Source organism: Zootoca vivipara, chromosome 6, assembly GCF_965207765.1.
Source record: "Zootoca vivipara chromosome 6, rZooViv2.hap1.1, whole genome shotgun sequence".
Taxonomy (NCBI): Eukaryota; Metazoa; Chordata; class Lepidosauria; order Squamata; family Lacertidae; genus Zootoca; species Zootoca vivipara.
This window is the reverse complement of record NC_142589.1, coordinates 22,797,641-22,819,215: the sequence shown is the minus strand read 5'-3', so window position 1 is coordinate 22,819,215 and position 21,575 is coordinate 22,797,641. Positions and strand designations below refer to the sequence as shown.

General features: G+C 48.5%; 2 protein-coding genes across 3 annotated transcripts; one reads left to right on the top strand and one right to left on the bottom strand.

Annotated features, from left to right (window-relative positions):
• Positions 1-134: 134 nt before the first annotated feature.
• On the bottom strand, positions 135-11,678 carry NOL9 (nucleolar protein 9). Of its 2 annotated transcripts, none has more exons than XM_035120200.3 (12): positions 11,366-11,678; positions 10,012-10,234; positions 8,995-9,122; positions 8,024-8,162; positions 7,604-7,700; positions 6,954-7,051; positions 5,548-5,709; positions 3,172-3,463; positions 2,240-2,351; positions 1,553-1,730; positions 751-884; positions 135-437 (listed from the first exon to the last, which is right to left on the bottom strand). In XM_035120200.3, the coding sequence occupies exons 1-12, from the start codon at positions 11,636-11,638 to the stop codon at positions 321-323; spliced, it is 1,953 nt and encodes a 650-aa protein (XP_034976091.3). In that variant the 5' UTR covers positions 11,639-11,678; the 3' UTR covers positions 135-320. The 2 variants fall into 2 exon arrangements, with proteins under 2 accessions (XP_034976091.3, XP_034976092.3); XM_035120201.3 differs by having other exon boundaries at positions 8,024-8,156.
• On the top strand, positions 11,379-21,402 carry TAS1R1 (taste 1 receptor member 1). The gene is made up of 6 exons (XM_035120197.3): positions 11,379-11,877; positions 14,617-14,941; positions 16,068-16,832; positions 17,571-17,783; positions 17,997-18,117; positions 19,557-21,402. The coding sequence occupies exons 2-6, from the start codon at positions 14,618-14,620 to the stop codon at positions 20,489-20,491; spliced, it is 2,358 nt and encodes a 785-aa protein (XP_034976088.3). The 5' UTR covers positions 11,379-11,877; position 14,617; the 3' UTR covers positions 20,492-21,402.
• Positions 21,403-21,575: the final 173 nt, after the last annotated feature.

The following is a 21,575-nucleotide window of genomic DNA, read 5'->3' as shown; positions in this document are numbered from 1 at the left end:
TGAAACACATGCCAGCACATGACAACAAGAGTGATGATGGAACAGCAAAGAAGCATCATTTCACCCACACTCAGAAGGGCCACTGCTTGGTGAATCCTGCACCAAGGACCTAAAGGAATGTGGCAAAAAGGCAGTTTATATCAAAAGTTTAATTTTTTCAGGATGCAAAGAAAACTCACAAATGAATAAAACATGATAGTGGATCAGCATGACACTCTCAGCTGTGAAAATTGTAACTGGTCTCCTGTGGAAGGTCCCTTGAGAACATGCCATGTCTCCTGAGCTGATCAGTTCTTGCAGAGGAGGATTTAGATTGGAGCTCATGGCTGCATATGTTCTCTCCTCTTGAGATGCTTTTTCAATTTCAATTTCCCAGCACCTGAAATGTCATAGTTATACTCCGACGTGACATAGGGTATCTCCCCTTCAATCCCCACCTGACAAAGAAAAGACGGTGTTATAGGACAGCTTGTGTCTGACACACACACACACACACACAGAGCAAATGCCAGCAAAAGATTCACTGGGTTTAAAAAACAAAACGCCAAACATATCTATCAGACTATCAAGTTTTAAGGCTAATAGGACACTAGGAGCAGAGTGAGCATTACCCAGTCTGAATTTGTGAACCGTGGAAAGAAATGGAGGGAGGGTGAGAAATTGCTTTCTCCCTCTGAATATTAAATCTCAGATTATCCAATAGCTCTGGCTGGCAGTAGGTTCACGATAAATAGAAGGAAGAGTCCTTACTTGGTTCAGGAAGATGCAATTAGGAATAGGGATACTTCCAATCAGTAAGCAATTCACAAATCGCAAGTTCTGTGGCGCTACTGGTGTCAGAATGTGGTACAGCTTCTTGTCTGTGTCCACCCCTCGGACAATTCCTGTAGAAAGGGGCATAGAGGAACCAGCCTTGAGTATTCCGGAACCACTTAGCAGGCTGGCACAACTAAGGTTACCACTGGATGTTTTAGCAACATTCTGCAAATATCTAGACACCTACTTCAGGGCTAAAGAGAAATCATGAGTTGGTTTTTAATCACAATATTTTAGTTCATATTTATCTGCTGCTGCTTTGGTTTTTATTTTATTTTTTTAACCGGTGTTTATTTTCATTACATAGCGTATTTTTTATTTAAAAAATCCAAATAGTGCAAATTGCCCTCAGAAACATCAATATATAATTTCACTGGAATATTTGGAGCACTTTGGGGGCAGAGCACATGAGCCAGACAGTGGAAGCCAACCCACATAGCTTAGCAAGAGGGGATGCTGCTTCTTACAAGCAAAAGGGGGGGATTTATCTGTGTAGTCCTGCATCACCTGCCCTGGCTAGACAAGGCCCTCCCTTCCCAAGGGGAAGGGAAGTATACATTTTGGCTATCTACCAAGGTCAGCTGAAGTCTGTGGATTCCTGCCCCTTTTGACTCTGAACAGTTCCCAGTGGAAAGGGTAAGCACTCCCACTATCATGGACAGTTTTCATTTTACAAAAGACTAAGGATTTAGGATGGGGCAGGAAGAGAGGGGTGCTACAAATGCAAGACACTTACCAAAGCCCAGGCAATTGCAGATGGGGGTGTGCGTCAACAAGACTGGCCCGTTTGCGTTACACGGCACCTGATCTGGCACTTGGCAGAGGCCAACCCAGCTGGCATTGACAGAATACAAGATGTGGGCAGGAGCAACATCTGTGTGTATGACTCTGAGGGCGATGGCATTGAAAGGTACCTGAGAAACAAAAAGCAAGAGTGTAAACTCAACCAGCAATTTGCTTTGTTTCAGTTATACAAATTCATGTGGGCTACATCTGCTAATGACCACCTGGCATCACCAGGCAGGAATGGAATTCCTGTTTATACAGAAGAATACCTCTGGATGCCAAATCCTGGGGACGAGCTACTGGGGATACTTGAGGGAGAAGGGGGCAGAGCTCTGCGACAAAGTATATACTCTGCACATGCAAGATACTTCACATCTTCAAAGTTCAAAAGGGTGTCAGGAAGCCAAGCTGGAAAAAAGACTTCTGCTTGAGACCTTGGGGAGCTGCTGCCTGCCAGAGAAAACAGTGCCAGGCTGGATGGACTGAAAGCAGCCTGGGCTGAAAGAGCAGGACAGAGAGAATCCTCCGAAGGTCTTTAGGGTAACAATTCCCAAGTGGTAACCGCATCTTGGCTGCTTACACAAAGCCTCTGTAATGACAATACTAACACATAGCTCTGCTGCATAGGCACATTTACCTGATAGGGTATCAGGCTGTGTAAAGGAAACACAGATTCCACGTCTGAGGGCTGCAACTGGCCTAAGTACGCCAAGATTGCCATGTCTCGTAGGACACTGCTGTGGGTGCGTCTAGAGGAGCAAAATGAGAAATAGATCAGAGACTGGTTGGGAAGCACACTCTCTGGCCAGCCTTACGAGGGGGAAGGAGGGGAGGGACATGGGACTGAAGGTGAGAGCAACAGCGTTAAAGGAGGGCTGCAGAATAGAAAAGAGAAGTGGCCACATAAATGGGGTTGGGAAGGTGAAAAGTGAGTTTTGTAGGTGCATGGGATGGGAAGAGGAAACTCTAGGAAGTTAATATGGTGGGGGTTGACAAGCAGAGCAAGAAGGGAGGCAGAACCTCCAGTCCCACTAGTGTCACACACACAAAAAAAATAGTATTTAAAATGCCACAATACTCTTTTGCTGTTATTGCAAGAACACTATTAGCCAATAGTTTGCTAGTGACCTGCTTGTAATATACAGTGGTACCTCTACTTACTAATTTAATGCATTCCGAACGCACATTCATAAGTCGAAAAAAATTGTAAGTCGAATCCCATAGGAATGCATTGGAAGAAAAAAATCGCAAGTCGAAGCAACCCCTATCTAAAAATTCGTAAGTAGAAAAAATCCTATCTAAACCGCATCCAAGATGGTGGGCGGAGCTCCGTTCGTAAGTAGAAACATTCGTAAGTAGAGTTATTCGTAAGTAGAGATACCACTACTTTACATTACAAGACCAACAGGAAGGGATGCAGAAAGAGTGGGTCAAGGACTCCCAAAGGCAAGCAGAGGTGCCAGCGAAGTGAGGCTAGCTAGTCATGGAAAGGCCTTAAAGTATCACCTTACCCTGTCCTGCTCTCCACCCCACCCACCCCATCCCCACATGCCATTGCGTGGCACTTACCCAGTGCCAGCGTTCCCTGCTCCTGGGAACTCTGGCTGGACACACAGCAGCTGATGGCCAGGATGTGGAGGGTGGAAGCCTGCTTGGGCCAAGCCCTGCTGCCCTGAATCCTCCATCTCATTCAGGCTCTTGCGCCGGAGGAGTGCTTTGCCTCTTGTGTGCAGGCCAGCAGTGCAATGGATATACTCTGGGGATAGCTGAGGCATGTCCCTGAAGTCTTCCGCACTAATCTGAATGATGTGACTAGGCGCCAGCAGCCGAATTATGTCAATCAAAAGGAGCAATCCGGCACCTTTGAACCAGGGAACAAAACAAGAGCATGTCTGAACAGGGCAGGAATGTGGGCATTCAACGAAAAGGACGGAACACATGTTATAGGGTGCAAAATGAAGCTGCTGCATCAAACGAGAGCGCATCATTTCAGGCCTCTGTAGCTGCTGAGCCAGAGGGAGAAAGAGAAAAAGGTTTTGCAGGGCACCCAAGTCCACCTGATTCAAACACTTCTGCAATTTCAGCAGGCTTTGCCTCCATGGTCACAATTTTTATGGCCATTAAGAGAGAGCAGCTTGGGTCCTTCTTAAAGGAATGCACACACATCCTGCACTCTCATAGCTCAAGGCATGAGTTCCCTGCATAGCTCCTTCTTCCCAACTTTCAGTACCTTGTGTCTTCCACCTGCCATTCCTAACCTTTGAAACATATCTGACATTCTAATGAAATCTGAAGCTTAGAACCAGAATTACATGAATATACTTGACGATATAAAGAAAAGAACATATCAGTTGGCCAGAGACAACCTCATATTCCCTCTCTGCCAGTCAGTTTTGGTACTGCAATTCCAAACAAGCACAGAAAATGCTGACTTTGCAAACAAAAACAGAAATACCAAACTGAGCATAGATTCCAGAAGAGAAGGGATATTGTATTAAAGCAACTGAAGACTTTGCTTCCCCACCCCCCACTGTGCACTTTGCTGAGATCTTTACAGAAGGGCAGATGCCAACTTCCCTTCAAGCACGGTTCTAGCCTTGCTGGATTCCCAGTGCTGCCTCTGCAGCCATGTTCCAAAAATGGTGAGGTCCCCAGAGCCAGAAGCTGAGGGTTTGGGAGATGCACAGAGTCAAGGGTTCTATGCAGAGTAGACGCATTGAAATTAATGGGTCAAAGTTAGCCATGTCCACTAAATTCAATGGGTCTACTCTGAATAGCAATAACATTGGCTACCAGTACCCTGGACAGCTTAGGCTTCTAGAAGCAGAGTAAGCAAGAGATATATCAACTGACTAGTATCTTGAAGCCCGTTAAAATAACGGGTGCTAGAGCAGACCTGTTGCTCTAGCAACCTCGGGGACATTCGTAGAGGTGATGAAAAGATGCGGTGATGGTGGTGGCTTATAGGTTTATCAATGGCACTGGCAGAGGAAAGGGGGGCAGAGTAGTGGCCTGCAAAGGGTGCCACAGGGCTGCAGAGTGAGAGGGGCACTTCCCTGCTGCACTGCTCTTCCTTTCTCCCCTGCCTTGCCTTCCCTCTCCGCCGGTGGGAGAGCGTGAGCTTGTGCCTGTGCTGCCGCCCCCTGAACCCACTCATCGCCCTTGCAGCCACCGCAGGGAGGCAGAAGCAGGCGAGAGGGAAGGACAGTCGGAGCGGAGGGAGGACCGTGGAAGAGGACGGGGCTCCCTGATGAGGGACAGGGAGAGGGGTGGCAAAAGCCCCAAGTACGCCACTGATCAGTGGGCGACTACATGCAACCTCCATTGCGAAGCAGCAGCTGCCTTGGACCCCTCATTGTGCCCCTTGAGCTCAGCATCGTCTTATAGGACTGAAGGGACCCCGACCGAAAGGAGAATCTTTTTCTCTCTCGCTCGCTCTCAGCCTCTCTCAGCAGCCGCAGCTGCCCCCTCCGCACCGACTCCTCCGCATGGGGCTTGTCCGGGCTGGCGCCTCCTCAACCGCCGCCTCCTGCTCCTCCTCCCTCGCTTGCTCGCGGGTCTCTAAGGCAGGCAGGGGCAGCGCTGCTGCTGGAGGCTGCCGCCACACGGACCCATCTTCCACCTTCACCTCAGGTCGCCGCTACTGCCCCGGTAGGGAAACGGTAGGCAGAGCGGTTGGGGGGGGGAGCGTGCGTGTGCGTCCAGTCTCTGCATCCAATCCCTGTGTCCGTGGGGCACATGTGCAGTAGCACAAACCCAGGGACACAGGGAATCTGGATGCAGAGACACTTGCACTTTATTATATAGGATAAGGCCAGGTAAGAAAGTGTTTGAGAGATGGGCCTCAGTGACAGTCGCCACATCCCCACCTTCGTCGCCTTGGACCAACATAGGATCTCAAACTTGCGCCCAGTTGACCCCACAGCAGAAGTCACATAGCCTTACCTTTCACCCATCCCATTGTGTTGATGACCAGAGGAACGTCTCTCTCGCAGGCACTGAACACGTATTTCAGCGTGTCAATGTATCTTTCAGTGTCCTGCTCACAACTGGTTGCCCCAAAGTAAACCATTTTGCGAGGTGTACACTGGTGAGTGAACGGTGGACCTAAAAGGGGAGAAGAAATTGACAGAACTGCACATATTCAAAAGAGCTGCAACAACACTTTATCCACCCAACGGGGTGGTGGGGGTGCAGAAAGTAATTGACCTTTCTCCCTATACACAACCTCTAATGGGAAAGCAGGTCATTGCTCCAGTTTGGTTTTGATGCCTTTGGAAAGGCGGGTGCTCCAAGAAGAGCTCCACTCACACCAGGAAGTAAATTCTGTCCTTTGAGCTTGATCCCAAAACTGCTGTTAGCACAGAATGCTGCAGCATGGTTTCTGATGGGAGTGAGACCCTGTCAGCATAAAACAGCACGTAACAAATCAGAGATGTGCCTTGGCTGTCAATCTGCTCCAAGGCCAAATTCAAGAAATTATTATTACTATTACAAAGTCCTTAAAGTTGGGACCAGTTTACTTGCAGGATCAGTTTACCCCACATACAGGTGAAACTCGGAAAATTAGAATATTGTCGAAGAGTGCATTTATTTCAGTAATGCAACTTATTAATTTTTTTTTTATTTTAATTTTTACAAATGCTTTCTTTTGGAAATTCCACAGTAATGAAACAAATAGTTACAATAATACAAAAATAAACACTGCTATTACATTTCATTAATTCCATTCCATTTATAATTGACCTGCCTAACGACAAATAATTACAATTACAACAAAAAAAAGGCTTGGCATATCTCGCTTTGCATGTCATACATCTATCTCATATGTTGGTTTCACCTTTTAAATTGCGTTACTGAAATAAATGTACTTTTCGACGATATTCTAATTTTCCAAGTTTCACCTGTATATGCCCAGTCGGCCGCTTCAATCTGCAGATCTGACACTGTTACAAGTGCCAAATAATGCTCATTCTGCACTTGTAAGAAACTGATCTTCTGACAGCATCTATACTCTGGAACCCCCTGCCTATTGACGTCAGGCAGGCACCTTCACTGCACTCTTTTAGGCGCCTGCTAAAAAAATTTTTGTTTAGGCCAGCCTGCTCACGTTCATAGTAGGTTGACATGCATTTTATTTACTTTTAGCTACTGTTGATTTTAATCATCACTGGTATAATTTACAACACCTGTCTTCAATGATAACTTTAATATTTTGTTTTATATTTCTGTAAACCGCTTAGAGGTTTTCTTACAGACATTTATTGTTAAATAAATAAAACAAATAAAGCCACTCAGAACAGGCATCCAGACATTTCACATCACTCTGAAAATGCCTCCAAAGCACATACCCAGAAGCGGCTCTGTTACGTTAATTAGGGAAACGCACCCAGGAGGCGTGAACTCTGGCTGCCCCAGATCACAGTCCAAGAATTCAATGCAGGGAAGGCTACAATTAAGAAGAGGAAAATGATATAAATGTTAACAGAATGCCTTTGACTGCCATTACTGGAAAACCCAGTCCGAAGAAAAATTTGAATATTCTGATCAGCAGCCCCCGCCCCCCCCACCTGTTCTTGTCAGCAACCAGGATGGTTTTAAGAACATCAGAAGAGTTGAGCTGGATCAGAATAGCTCATCTGATCCTGCATCCTTCTCTGACTGTGGCCATCCAGATGCCTGTGGCAAACCAGAATGCAGGACCAAGGGAGGGTACTCTCCCTTCCTGTGGTTTCCAGAAGCTGGTATTAAGAAGCATTGCAAAATCTAAGAGATACATGCTTACAGGTGCTAGGCCTTCAAAACTGGAAGCCTAGAGACTGCTTTGGCGAAAGGAACAAAGGCAGGATAGCCAGACAAGGATCAGAGAGCTGACAGCCCACAGTGGGGAGGCGATAAAACAGCACCCGCCACCCCTGACCCAAGGAAAATAGGAAAGGAGTTGGGAGAAAGAAGCTCTCTCATTGCAAACAGTCATAGCAGCCTTCACTGGAGAACTCACCTGTTGAGCAAAATATTAATCAGGTATCTGTTAAAAGTTGACTTGCCAACACTTTTGGGGCCACAAACCAAGACTATAGGGCAGCCTTCATCCTCATCTGAAACACAAACACAGTATCTGAACATAACTGCCCCAGTGAAGTTACAATCTCAAATGATTATTCGAGAATAAGGACTTACATACACAACTGGCACAGCTATATGAAATCTCACAGGAGGTTAACATGACCAACATCTTTTTTCAATAAAAAAGACCAAGCAGAAACAGATTCTCCCTCCAAGCTTAGAATCAGAGAATACAGCTTGGCCCAGTTCTTTCTCTGGCTTCATTTTAATTTAACAAGTCTTCAGATACAAGCACTGCTCCATTTAGGTTACAGCTGCACTTTACTCTTGCCCACTTTAGCTTTAAGCTACTCACCTTGGCACGCTTGGACTAACACTTCAACTGCTGACAATGTGCTTTCCGACATCAGCAGGCCACTCTTGGGGTCTTGCTTCCCAGCACCAACAGAAGCGAGCACTGTATCCTCTGGAGTGAAACTGGGAGCCTTCTGTCTCTAGGAATGAGAAGGCATTTGTCTGAAGGTGGTTTCATCCATTTAAAAAAAGGGCAGACTAGACTGTATGGCTATTAGCAGGTATTAAGAACCCCCAACTTCAGAGGCAGCATCCCTCTGAATACTAACAGCTAGGGAATACCAGGTTCAAGGGGCACTTGGTTTCATAACTAGTTTGTGAGCTTCACAGAGGCATCTGTGGAGAGCAGGATGATGGATCAGATGGACTTTAGGATGAATCCACCAGGGCTCTTAATGTTCATTGCAAATTGGCCTTAGCAAGCAAGTATTTGGCTAATTAACAAACACCTAAAAAGCAGAGCTATCCATTGCCAATGAAGTGTGGAATTCAGGCCTAAGAGTAGGATAAGTTAAAAGGCCCCAAATCCAGGAAACGTTAACACAAAGGAAGCCTTGATCGCTCGGCAGAGCAACTTCATCCCCACAAGAGGCCTAAAAGGAAATCCAAGGATCTACGAAAGGATACCCAAGTCCCAGGACCAAGGCAGCTCAATTAATTAACCCAAACAAAAATTTGATATTGGCCACATAGTCAGCATTTTTCATTAGTGGGCGACTTCAGCTGTGAATGCTCAAACTGTAGAGAAAGGCATGTTCTCGCATGCATCACACCCCCACCAAGTCCTTGACCTGCCCTTGTGTAATCTTGCTTTATCAGGGTCCCCCATCACACAGAGGGTTCTACTCAAATTAAAGAGGATTAAGTAGAGGCCCTGCTTATGGGGACTGAACACATGACACCAGGTCTTGCAGTGTATCCTGACCATCCTGAATCAGTTTTGCAAAAATTCGGAGGACAGAAGGAACATACCTTTGCTATGAATATGTGGGAGAAATTGGAGTAGCTGTGAATGAACCTAGTCGCTGGAGTATCCAGACGCTCCAACAAAATTATGGAACACTGAGGAATGAAGTCTTTCATCAGTTTGCATCTTGCATCTGGAAAGACAAAGGATGAAACCACAAATGAGACAGTAAGCCTCCTGCTTGGCCCTCATAATGCTTCAAGGCCATGGTGATAAGGACAGAAAATCATAATAATTGCAGTGGTTCTCCAGTGGAGTCTGTCTCAGCCTTCACATTTGCACATGAGCTTTTTCTACAGAGCACAGGGAAGCGAAGCAAACAAACAAACAAACACAGAGCTATTCTCACAATAAGGCAGCTACTCAACTGTGGTTTACTCAGTCTTGTTCTCTGTTCCTACTATTCAACAGTTTCGGACATTAGCAGCCTGGGATTGGCCTTTATTGGCACAGCTGTCTTTTTGAGAAGTCTACAAATTCTGCATGTTTTCAATGAGGACTTAAATTTTCTGTGGCTGCTTTGTCTTAAATGTGTATTTATCGTGATTTATAAACGGCTGGTTTTTGTGTACATGTTGCATTTCTTTTAGTGTAAAATACTAAACACTGCTTGTGAAAAAGCAATATAAAATATTTCAGGTAACAAACAAAACCACCCTGTGAACAGCGTTAGGCTGAAAGAGAGAGCTGCTGGATGAGAATTTTTATTTTATTTATTTGTATTCAGCCTTTCTCTCTAACTAGACTTAGCAACAGAGAACAGCAAAATTACCTGTCTGTGGCAAAGGGCCACAGGTCAAAATCATACCCATAAAAGATATCCATTCTGCACACAGAAACACAGAAGCATTTCAAGAGATGCACATGGGTATATATAAACACACACTAGACAGCCTGTCCACAAAAGCCATTTTTCACAATCTGATCTGTGTGAGCATAAAGCACATCATATTCTTCAAACATCCCAGATCCCCCTCTCATAGGAACAACAAGTTCAGGACCCACCCTCCATTCCTACTTACCTCGGGGCACAAGGTGTGCTCGGAGGATGGACTTTGCCTCTACTTTCATTTCCTTCCCAGATTTTTCTGGCTCCTTATAAGCCACTGCTTCAATGGTGAGAGCACAATGGGAGTAGGGGGAGAAGAGTTGATACGGGGGCTGATCTGGAACGATGTTGAACCCAAACACCCGTACAGAGCCATACAGGCACGTCAGGGAACACTTGCCAGTGAATGTCAGTGCCTGACAGGTAGAAAATAACTACTGTAAATAAGCAAACTAATACCTAAATGTTGGCTGCCCCTTTTTAACATTACCCTGAGAAGTTGTCCTAGACTGTTTTTAATATTACATTTTAATGGTGTAACCCACTCTGGGGTCTCAGGGTGAATTATATCATAACCATCTGCTGGACACAGTCCTCCACGTACTGCTGGACTTCCATCATTGGCCAGCTGATGGGAAGAGATGTAGGGTCACAGAGGATGTTCTAGGAACATTAGAAATTGCCTTACACCAAGTCAGACCATTGGTCCAGCTAGATTATTACCGGTACCGTCTGCAATGACAAAGCTCTCCAAAGTTTCTGACAGGGAGTCTCGCTCAGCCCTATCTGGATACGCCACATGGGACTGAAGCGAGGACCTTCTGCATGAAAAGCAGTTAATCTATCATTGAGCTACAATCCTTCTGCTAAAATCAAAGTTAGATTCTATTCTGCATGGTTCTGAATATACGGAAGGCCTGACTGAAATATGAAGTTTAGTTATAATGACTCACTCCATTGGTCTACCACTACAGCCCTTCCATATCTACCTGCCCACTTTCCCCTGCCCCTTCTGCTACCTGGTCACACCCCCACAAAGGCACATCGTTCCTTGTACAATAAGCCCACAACTTATGCACATTTAACGTGTGCACATTCAGAATTTCTTTAATAAAAAGATTAAAAGGGGGCAGAAAGGGGGCAGGGTTCCAGGACAAATGACTTTGGCAATCTCACCCACCATGAAACCAAATGGGTTTCGATCAGTGGTGATTTGGGCTTTAGGCGCAAACTCCGTGTAAGTTGCAGGCCTATACCGTACAGCTACCGGTATTCCCCCCAATGGCGAACCCATTGAGTTGGAGTCCATTCTCTGTATTTGCATAACCACGGATTTTGTGTTTACTGGCCACGCCCTTTCCGAGCGGCAGCACCTCGAACAGCTACGGTAGTCCAAACCCATAAAGTGGAGTCGACGGGCATTATTTGCATAAGCACGCCCCTTCTACTCCCAAGCCACGCCCTTCCCTTATTTGGTAACGCCTCCAACAGCGGGAGGGACCCACGCGCGTCCTGTATTTGCATAGCCACGCCCTCTCCGCGCTCACCTGGCCTTGAGGCAGAAGCAGAAAGGCTCTGCCTTCCTTGGCCTCGACGGCCGTCAGCATCTCTCCCATTGCCGTAGCTTCTTCGTCCGTCGGCGGCGGTTGCGATGGCTGCGCGGAGAGGAGGCCGCGGGCGTAGCGCTGCAGGGCGTCGGGCCCCCCGTGGGCCTTCTTCGCCGGCGGGGCAGGCGGAGACTGCAAACCCGCTTTTCGGCGCCGGCGCCGGCTCCTCTGCCGCCGGAGGAGGCTAGCCGGGTTCAAGCGGCGGTTCGCCATTCCCACACCTAACCTCGGCGGCGGCCCGCGTCTCCAAAGCGACCGCTAGCGCGCATGCGCGTCCTTTCGCGAGCCGGGAAACGATGATAGAGACAGGAACGGGTAGAGCGGCTTCGTGTTTCGGAACGTCGTGACGTCATGTGGTTGCCTCGCAGAGATAAGGAGTGCCGAAAATTAGAGAAGCCCATCATTTAGATTTCCGGGGCAATAGACTTTTTGTTTGAGGTTGGAATTGAAAGGTAGCTAGGCAAATCGTGGGAGACGTTGTAAGGTTTCCCCCCAGTTGTGTTGTGTTGTGTAGTGTTGTTGTGTTTAAATGTATTTCCAGCCTTTCCACAAACGGGCTCGAGGCAGCTAACAGTAGAAACGCGATAGTGTAATAAAATAGGTACGTAATAAAAGCAAAACACAATAAAATAAAATAAACGAAGGCAAATGGCCACATAGAATTGCAGAGTTGGGAGGGACCACCAAGGGTCATCTACTCCAACCTCATTGCAATGCAGAAGTTGGATCCAAGAAATAATAATGGGATTACCCTGTGAATTCGCCACCAATTGACCGCCCAGTGTCAGGTGGGACAAGGGTTAAGCACATCTCTTCATTCTCTGCTGAAACTTTCCTCCTTCCCAAAGCTGTTTTTCCAGGGAAGGAAGGAAAGTGTGATGGGGTTTACACATGATGGTAATGGGCAGAGCAATGGAAATCATTGCACTCTCCCCAATACTGGGATTTCATCCAGCTGAATTTTACTCAGAGCAGACCCACTGAAATCAATGCCACATCCATTCGTTCCAATGGGTCTATTTGGAGTATCACCAGCATTGGTAACAGCCCACTGGTTTGGTTCATTTCTACAAATATTTGTCCTGATTTTAGAGTTTTAGAATTAAAGGAAAGGGCCAAAACTCAGTGGCAGAGCATCTGCCTTGCATCCAGGAGATCCCAGGTTCACCATTAGCATCTCCAGGTAGTGCTGAGAATGAACCCTGCCTGAAACCCCAGAGTGTTGCTGGAAGTCAATGTGGACAATACTGAGCAAGGTTAACCGTTCACCTGTATTATGTGTTTAACAAAACATACCATTAGAAATTCTGCACAGTGTCATCATCAAAAATACTATCCCATGTTCTCCCCCACCATGGGAATCCCCATTTTCTCCTCTTTTAATAAAGATTCATATTTTCTTTCCTTGTCGGATTTTCCATGGAAGCCATAATCTGGATTAAATGGGGAAATAATACAGGCTGGCATTTGGATGAGGATGTTATCATACAGACATAGAGCAGCATAGAGTCCAGTGATAGACCTGTGCATGGTGGAAGTGCCAGTTATTTCCAAAAAGCCAGGCATTGTAACAGCGTGGCAGTGGAGATGTCAAAACACAGCTGCTTCCTCTTCTTTCATTTCAATCTTTCAAAAGATTTCAATCTTTTTCTTTCATGATATATTCATTTTGGGTGCTTTGGGGTTTTTTTTTAGCAGATGAGGACTAGAGACTTGCACAGGCCGCTAGTGCATCCATTCCTACATGATGTAGTCAACGTGATCATAACACAGGGGAGCACGAGGAGTGTTGCAAGTGTTTATTGGGTCTAATTTTATTCCACAAGGAACCCAGGGGGAGAGCACATTTTACTTCAACTCTCCTGCAGAATCTGTTAGGAAAATTAAACCCCACAATTTGGTTTTCAGCTTGCATCCTGCTGCCTCCCCGCTCCAGGAAAGTTTCCTGTGTATGTATATCTTGCCCTCTGCTCGGAGGCATTTTACAGGTGTGCAGGGTTATGCAAATGATCCCGGGTGATTCAGTATTCCTCTTCCCCAAAAAGCAAAGTGTCCTTGTGGCTGCGACAGTGACTTCCCCTGGTCCGTTCAGGATGAGTCTCTCTCCCCCACCCTTTTCGTATTTGCTGCTTTGGGGCTTCTGTTGCTGTGCCAGCGGGAGCCTAAACCAGGGGATTTCTTCCCCGCTGAGGCTGGATGGAGATTATACCCTTGCGGGCCTGTTTCAAATTCACCGGAGTAACATCACCAAACACCAGAAAACTAAGCCAGAAGTTGCCATCTGTGATAGGTGAGAGGAGCCAGAAATATTGCAGGTGCCATAGCTCAGTGCTTTGCGTGTAGAGGGTCTCTACACTGGCATCTCCAGGTAGGGCTGGGAGAGACCCCTGCCTGAAACCCTGGAGAGTTTCTGCCAGTCAGTGTAAACCACGCTGAGCTAGGTGGTCTGATAAGTCATCTTCCTATCTGGATGCAGGTATCTGTGTTTGGGTAGCCCAGTGAGAACTGAACACTTTTCTTTCTTTTTTGCAACCAATCCATGTTTCGATTTATTTGTTTGACCATTTTATTTTACGGTTCAGTATTGTTTTTATAGTTTGTGTTTTTATCATCATTATTAAAAGTTTTAGAATGCAGTAAAAGCAAAACAGTGTAAAAATAAGAAAGAAAGAGCATAAGAAAAGAAAAAACGAAGGAGGAGGATGAGAAGAAGAAGAAGAAGAAGAAGAAGAAGAAGAAGAAGAAGAAGAAGAAGAAGAAGAAGAAGAAGAAGAAGGAGAAGAAGAAGAAGGAGAAGAAGGAGAAGAAGGAGAAGAAGGAGAAGAAGAAACCTATATGAAGGTTATATGTTTACAGTACTGTACAGTACAGTACAATCATCCCAGCTCTCACCTGGGCTCTTCCCCTTCTTCTCCAGCCTCCCACCATGGGAGATCCTCATATAAACTAAAAAGAAATAATAAAGAAGAAAGATAAAGAGAGAGAAATAAAAAGAAGAAGAAGATGCTGACAAATTCAGGGTTGCAGGGCAGGAAACCAGGGGAGAGGGCATGGAATGGAGTATCATAATGGAGCCTGTTGCATAGGAGCAGTCTACCATGCAATATTTTGCTGCTGTCCCACTTGGGATTCCCCTCCCCCCAAGGTCCTTTAGTTCCAAGTTCTCCTGTGGCTTTTCTCTGTTTCTGCAGCATGTACGACACGAGTCCCCACGGCTACTACCTGGTCCAGGCCATGCGGCTCGGGGTGGAGGAAATCAACAACTCCAGCCGCCTCCTGCCCAACGTCACGCTGGGGTACGAGATCTACGACACCTGCTCGCCATCGTCCAACATGTACGCCACGCTGAGCCTCCTCTCCCAGGGTGGCGGAGAGGGCTGCTGCGATGCCCGGCAGCTGGTGGTGGCTGCCAACTACACCCACTTCCTGCCCAAGGTTGTGGGCGTCATCGGGCCAGACACCAGCGAGAATGCTTTCACGACAGCCAGTCTGCTGGGCGTCTTCTGCATGCCAGAGGTAAGCACCCGAGGGGCGGTGGGACTTCATGGATTAGGAGAGCCATCTCCCATTCTGTGCTTTTTCCAGGCATGGTTGGACTACAGCTTCCCCACCAGCCACAGTCAGCAGAGCCAGGCCCAGGAATGAAGAAAATTATTGGGGGGGGTGGGCAGAACAGGCACCAGCAGCTGCCCAGACATATCAGGGGGTTGGTGCCAGACTGCACTTCCTGGTCTCTTTTTTAGGTTGTTGATAGCATGTTTCACAACTATCTGGTTGAGGTTCCTGCATCGCAGGGGGTTGGGCCAGATGAGCCTTTTAAGTCCCTTCCAATTCTGTGATTTTTCTTCTTATTTTTCTTATTTTTCTCACGCATCTTCCCCCAAAGCAAATTACCCTCTTTGCTGGTGCAGGAGAGATCGCTGCAAAGTAAAAGCAATGCAGTCCATTTGGAAGTTGTGTTGGGGAGAGGTTCCTGCCGGATCATGTCCGTGAAAGCGTAGATTAGGCGGAAGAGAGCCTTCAGGGAATGTTGGGGAAGGCAAGGGCAGTGAATTTAAGCAGAGGGAGCCTCGGACTGACGATAAAAGACATCTGAGGAGCCCTGTATGACTGGTGGCTGCTAGCTAGGAGACACACGTCCCATCGGTGGCTCTGTTTCCGTCAGGGATGTAGCTGGAGCAGGCTTGTTTTCTGCTGCTCCAGAGGGCAGGACCCGAACTCATGGATTCAAATGACAAGGAAGGAGGTGCCAGCTAAAAATTAGGAAGAACTTTCCAAGGGCGAGAGCTGTTTGACCAAGGAACGGACTCCCTCGGAAGGTGGCAGACTCTCCTTCCTTGTAGATTTTCAAACAGAAGGTGGATGCTCCAGTTGTCAAGGGATTCTTTAGCTGCTGCTCCTGGTTTGCAGGGGATTGGACTAGATGAGCTTTGGGGGTCCCTTCGAACTCACAGAACTGTTTCCAGCTGCATCAGGGGTGAGGGGATGTCCGTGGCCTTGCAGCTGTTGCTCCCATCATCTCTGGCCATGCTGGAAACAGGGAAGGGGTTGCTGTTGGGAGTTAAACTTCAGCAACATCTGGAGGACCCAATGTATATCAAGAGCAGTTGCCTCCTTCCTGCCTTGCCCTCTCTCTTCCCAGGCCAGCTACGAAGCCTCCAGTAAGATGCTCAGCAACAAGCGGGTCTTCCCTTCCTTCCTGCGCACCATTCCCAGCGACCAGCTGCAGGTGGACGCCATGGTGCGCCTGCTGAAGGCTTTCGGGTGGACCTGGGTCGCGCTGGTGGGCAGCGACAACAACTACGGGCTCCAGGGCCTGCAGATGCTGCATGAAGCGGCCCCCCAGGAGGGCATCTGCTTCGCCTACCAGGGAGTCATCCCCGCCAGCAGCGCAGAGGTGGCCCGCATGGTCCTGGAGGTGGTGGCCTCTGGCGCCAACGTGGTGGCCATCTTCGCCAACAAGCGCAACGCCCTCCTGTTCCTCCGGGAGGCCACCCGGCAGAACGTGACCGGGAAGGTGTGGCTGGGCACGGAGGACTGGTCCTTGGCCACGGAAATCTGGGAGATCCCCGGCGTTCAGGGCATCGGCACGGTCCTCGGGTTAACTGTCCATCAGGCACACCTCTCAGGGATGAAGGCTTTTGAAGCAGCTTTTGCTGCATCAGAGGAAGCGGGTGCACACCCAGAGCACGGGGGCGACGCTGCCTCGTGTCGGAATTGTAAGGAAAGGTGCGGCCAGCGATTCTCCCGGTTCCGCAAGCTGCCCGACAGGCAGGAGCCGTCGCCCTACGACACACAAGGGGCGTTTAATGTGTACTCAGCGGTGTATGTCATGGCGCATGCCCTCCACCGTCTGCTGGGCTGCCAAACTGGTGTGTGCCAAAAGGGCACCGTCTATCCGTGGCAGGTAGATCTCCCCATCTCTCTCTCTCTCTCTCTCAGCATGCTGTGATGAGCATCGGGGGTATGTGAGCTGGGATAGCTCACTTAGTAGAACATGAGACTCTTAATCTCGGGGGCATGGGTTTGAGCCTCATGTTGGGCTAAAGATTCCTTCACTAGAGGGGGTTGGACTAGATGAACCTCAAGAGTCCCTTCCAACTCTATGATTCATCTTGTTAGAGGGTGACCCAGGAGTCAGCAGCCCCCAAGTTGCTTGCACTAGGCCCTGGATCTCTTGCCCTTTCACCTCCCTTTTCCTGCTCACAAACCCTGCCTAATGAAAGAGTTCGGGTTTGGGGTGTGGAGGTTTGCAGAATCCATGGGGAGTTTTCAGAATCAAAAAATGGAAGGGGGGGGGTCCTCCAGGGAATGGGACCATTTGGTTCAGCCACCTTGGGGGTCTTCCAGCAAAACAAGGCCCCGTGCATTTGATTTTAAACATGGGCTGTTTCCACACTGCAGACTTAAAACTGGTTTAGTAGTTAATTCCTTCTCCCCAGAGAAACTCTGGAAAATACCCCCAAGCCCAGAGTTTGGTAATACCATTGGACCAACCCACAAGAATGTGGCAAGCTCTAGAGTCCTCCAGAGCGCTTCACCAGACGAGATGTACTGGGGCTGACATGAGTTGTAGTCCAGAACATCTGAAGGGCATCAGGTTAGGGTTGGCTGGATTATTATTCTCTCTGTCTGTCTGCTGCAGCTCCTGAAGGAAGTGAAGAGGGTGAACTTCAGCCTGAACCACAGACAGATTTATTTTGATGCCAATGGGGACCCCTTGGTTGGCTACAACCTGGTCTTGTGGACATGGGCTGGGCAGGAGTGGAACTACACTGTGGTGGGCTCCTTTGACAGGAACCCGGACCGCCTGAGCATCCACAAGGACAGGCTCCTGTGGCACACAGAGGATAACCAGGTAAGGAGGCACACATGGAGGAGTGGGAGGCTCGTACACCCAGGGAAGATTCTTAGCCACCACCCATGATGTTGGTCTGCCTGGAATTCCCCTTGCCAGGGAAAAATGGGAGCAAGCAACCCATTCTACTACAGAGGGATTGTAGCATTGGCTCACGGGGGCACTTTGGGTCTACCTACACCCCTTGACACCAACGCTCTTCCTCCCGCCCAGGTCCCTGTCTCCGTTTGCTCCAAGGAATGCGGCATGGGGGAGCAAAAGGTGCAGCAGGGCATGCACCACTGCTGTTTCCACTGCGTGGGCTGCTCTCCAGGAACCTTCCTGAACAGAAGCGGTGAGTGAATTGTCAGCAGGCAGGGCAGCACCAGAGTCAGAAGCAGGCAGGCAGAGGCTATTCAACTCTTCTGACTCCTGCCTCTTAAAACCATGTCCTCCGTTGGGTTAGGCTGGCTCTGTCACATGGCTTCCTAAACCCGAAGCCCAAACCTTGCATGATGTTCCTGAGCTTTTGCGGTTTGGGGCCAGGGTTTGTGGTCTCACCTGCATCCTCTAGGAGGAAGGCTTGGCCAAGCGGCCCGTGACCAGAAGCAGGAAGCTCTCTTGCAAAGCACTCGGAGGGATGGAGACACATGGAAATGTGCTGGAGCCACAGAGGATTAAGAGTTTTGTACACGGTATACTTTTAAAGCACATTCTTTCCCTCGGGGAATTCTGGGCACCATAGTTCACCCCATCACAAAGATACAATGTCCAGCAGACCTAAAACAAAAACAAAAAACTACAGGCCTCAGGGAAAGAATGTGTTTCACCTGCGTTTTTATTTGCTTTTCAATTTATTTCTAATTGTGACTGGTTTTAGATGCTTTTAACTGTCTTTGGAATGCTTTAATCATATATGATTAAAGCATTCCAAAGACAGTAGAGGTTGGCGAATTTTGACACACCAAGCTCAAAAGGTTGCCCATCACTGATAAATATCACTGCTTTCTTGTTTTAAATGGTCCACCCATTTGCCGCCAATTTGTAGGCGCAGGTGCACTTTTAGGACCCTGAGCAAACTAAGACGGTGGGTAGGCGAGGTCTAGAAGTTGGGGGGGAAGGGGGGAGTTCAAGAGATGCAGGGATGAGTGCCAAAGACCCAGGGACACCCCCTAATAACACTTTGGCACGCTGTGATATTAGGAGAGCACTTCCAGGGTGCAACACACACAGATGGCGAGGCACTGCAGCATATACCGTAGGTGCACTAAAGCTGAGCTGTGTTAATGGGAGGAAAGGCAACGTTCTTATAGCAGGGAATCCAGGGTTAATTATTTCACAGAATCATAGAACTGGAAGGTGCCACGAGGGTCATCTAGTCCGGCCCCCTGCAATGCAGGAATCTTTTGCCCGGCATGGAGCTCAGACCCATGACGCTGAGATTAAGAGTCTCGTGTTCTTCCAGCTGAGCTATCCCAGTTGGTTATTGCATTTGTATCCTAGGCTTACTCCGAGCACCTCAAGGTGGTATACACATTATTCTGCTCCTCCTCCTCCTCCTTTAACCCCCACAACTACCCTGTGAGGGAGGTTAGGCTGAGAGGCAGAGGCTGGGCCCAAAGTCGCGCCCAGCTGAGATTTGAACCCTGGTCTCACAGGTCCTCGTAGTCCAACTTTCTAACCACTACACTGCAGCAGCTCCTCCTGTTGGCTGCCCCCCCCCCCCGAGATCCCCTGGTGAAGGTGGAATGTGGCCTCCGGTTGCCTCTGCTGACTTGCCCTGCCGCCCCACAGATCCGTACACCTGCCAGAAGTGCCAGAAGGACCAGTGGTCGCCTGGCAGAAGCGAAGCCTGCTTCGACCGCACTGTCGTCTTCCTGCTGTGGGACGACCCCATCTCCGCGGCCCTGTTGGCAGCCAACACCCTCCTGCTGCTACTCGTGGCCGCAACCGCGGGCATCTTCACGCGGAACCGCCACACGCCCGTCGTGAAGTCGGCCGGCGGTTGGATGTGCTTCGCCATGTTGGGCTCCCTGGCCTGCGCCTGCCTCAGCCTCTACTGCTTCTTCGGGGCCCCAGGGCACTTTGCCTGCCTTCTGAGGTTGTCTGTGTACAACACCTGCCTCACCGGGTGCCTCTCGTGCATGGCAGCGCGCTCGGTGCAGATAGTCATCGTCTTCAAGATGGCGGCCAGGGCTCCAGGCCTGTATGGGGCCTGGCGGAGGTACCACGGCTCCGGCCTGCTCATAGGAGCCATCACTGGGCTGCAAGGCACAATGGTCCTCACCTCCCTCAGCATCAGCCCATCGGCCCCCTACAAGAACTACGAGGCCTTTGAGGAGATGATTCTCCTGGAGTGCGGCCAGGGCAACACAGTGATCCCCGTTTTCTGGACGATCTTCAACAGCCTGCTGGGTGTGGCTTGCTTCACCATCAGCTACATGGGGAAGGACCTTCCCAACAGTTACAACGAAGCCAAGTGCATCACGTTCAGCAACCTCATCTACTTCGTCTCCTTCATCACGTACACTACCGCCGCAAGCATCTACAAGGGCAAGTACCTGCCGGCTATCCACATCGCCACCCTCCTCTCCACCCTCGCCGGGATCTTTGGGGGCTACTTCACCCCCAAGGCCTACGTCATCCTCTTCCACTCCCATCTCAACACCAACCAACACTTCCAGATGTCCATTCAGAGCTACACAAAGAGGGTGAACGCAGCAGGCTGAGCGGCGAGATGGTCAGGCGGCCAAGGCGAGATGGGCTTTGCCGTCTCGGTTTCACATTTTTCCGGTCTTATGTTCCGTTCTGTACAATTCCACAGCCATTTCTTCTTCTTCTTTTTACCAAAGGAATTCTAGTGGAATTTGCCTTCATATGGTACAATTGTGTGCAATTAACTTGCGCAATTTGAAAGCCGGCTGGTTGAAATCCCGCAGATTAAGCACAGGGAAGGCGGAGAGCTTAAAAGCTCCCCTTGCACCAGGTTTTTCTTGAAGCAGAGAGTTTTTTTAAGCCTTGCTTACCAGGCTCTGGGATGCTCTCAGGAGATTGGCCCCACAGGAACATCCCAGAGTTCTCTGCTTTGCTTGAAAGATAAAGACAGTTGCATGAGGGTGGCTTGGGCATACAATGGAACCTTGGTTCTTGTACAGCTTAGTTGATGAACAAAGTGTTCCGGTTTCCAAACGTTTTTGGAAGCTGAACGTCCAATGCGGCTGTCGGCTATTGTTTCCAGGACACCCGTGCCAATCGGAAGCCGCGCCTTGGTTTAGAACGTTTCGGGAGTTGAACAGATTATGTTAGAGAACCAAAGTTCCACTGTACGTGTTTTTGCACATGAAAACTATCCCCAGAATGTAACCCTGGCATGACGACGCAAAACACTACAAATTCTATGATTCTGTTCTATGATTCATACCGTGTACACTTCTTTGTATGCAATTTTGCTAAGATTTCCTGCAAAACGATTTCCCTAATATAATGCATTTTGCAAGTTATTTTCATTGATATACGCACTTATATGCATTTTTGAACACACTGCTTGGCTGGAGAACTGCATTGCAAGATTTGGAGAAGTGGGAACATCCGAGGCCAGCTGGGTTTCAGTTTCTGTATCGTTTCATAAAGTACAGATCCGATTAGTGTGAACTGAATCAAGTTTCTCCCCCATCCCTTGATGGGAGTAAGGCCAGAGAAACCTAATCCACACACAAAGAACTTCAGGGGCTCATGGCTGATGAGGAAATAACACCCCCCACACACACACACCATTTCCCCATCCCAGGCAATTGGATCAACAATGGTTCGAGC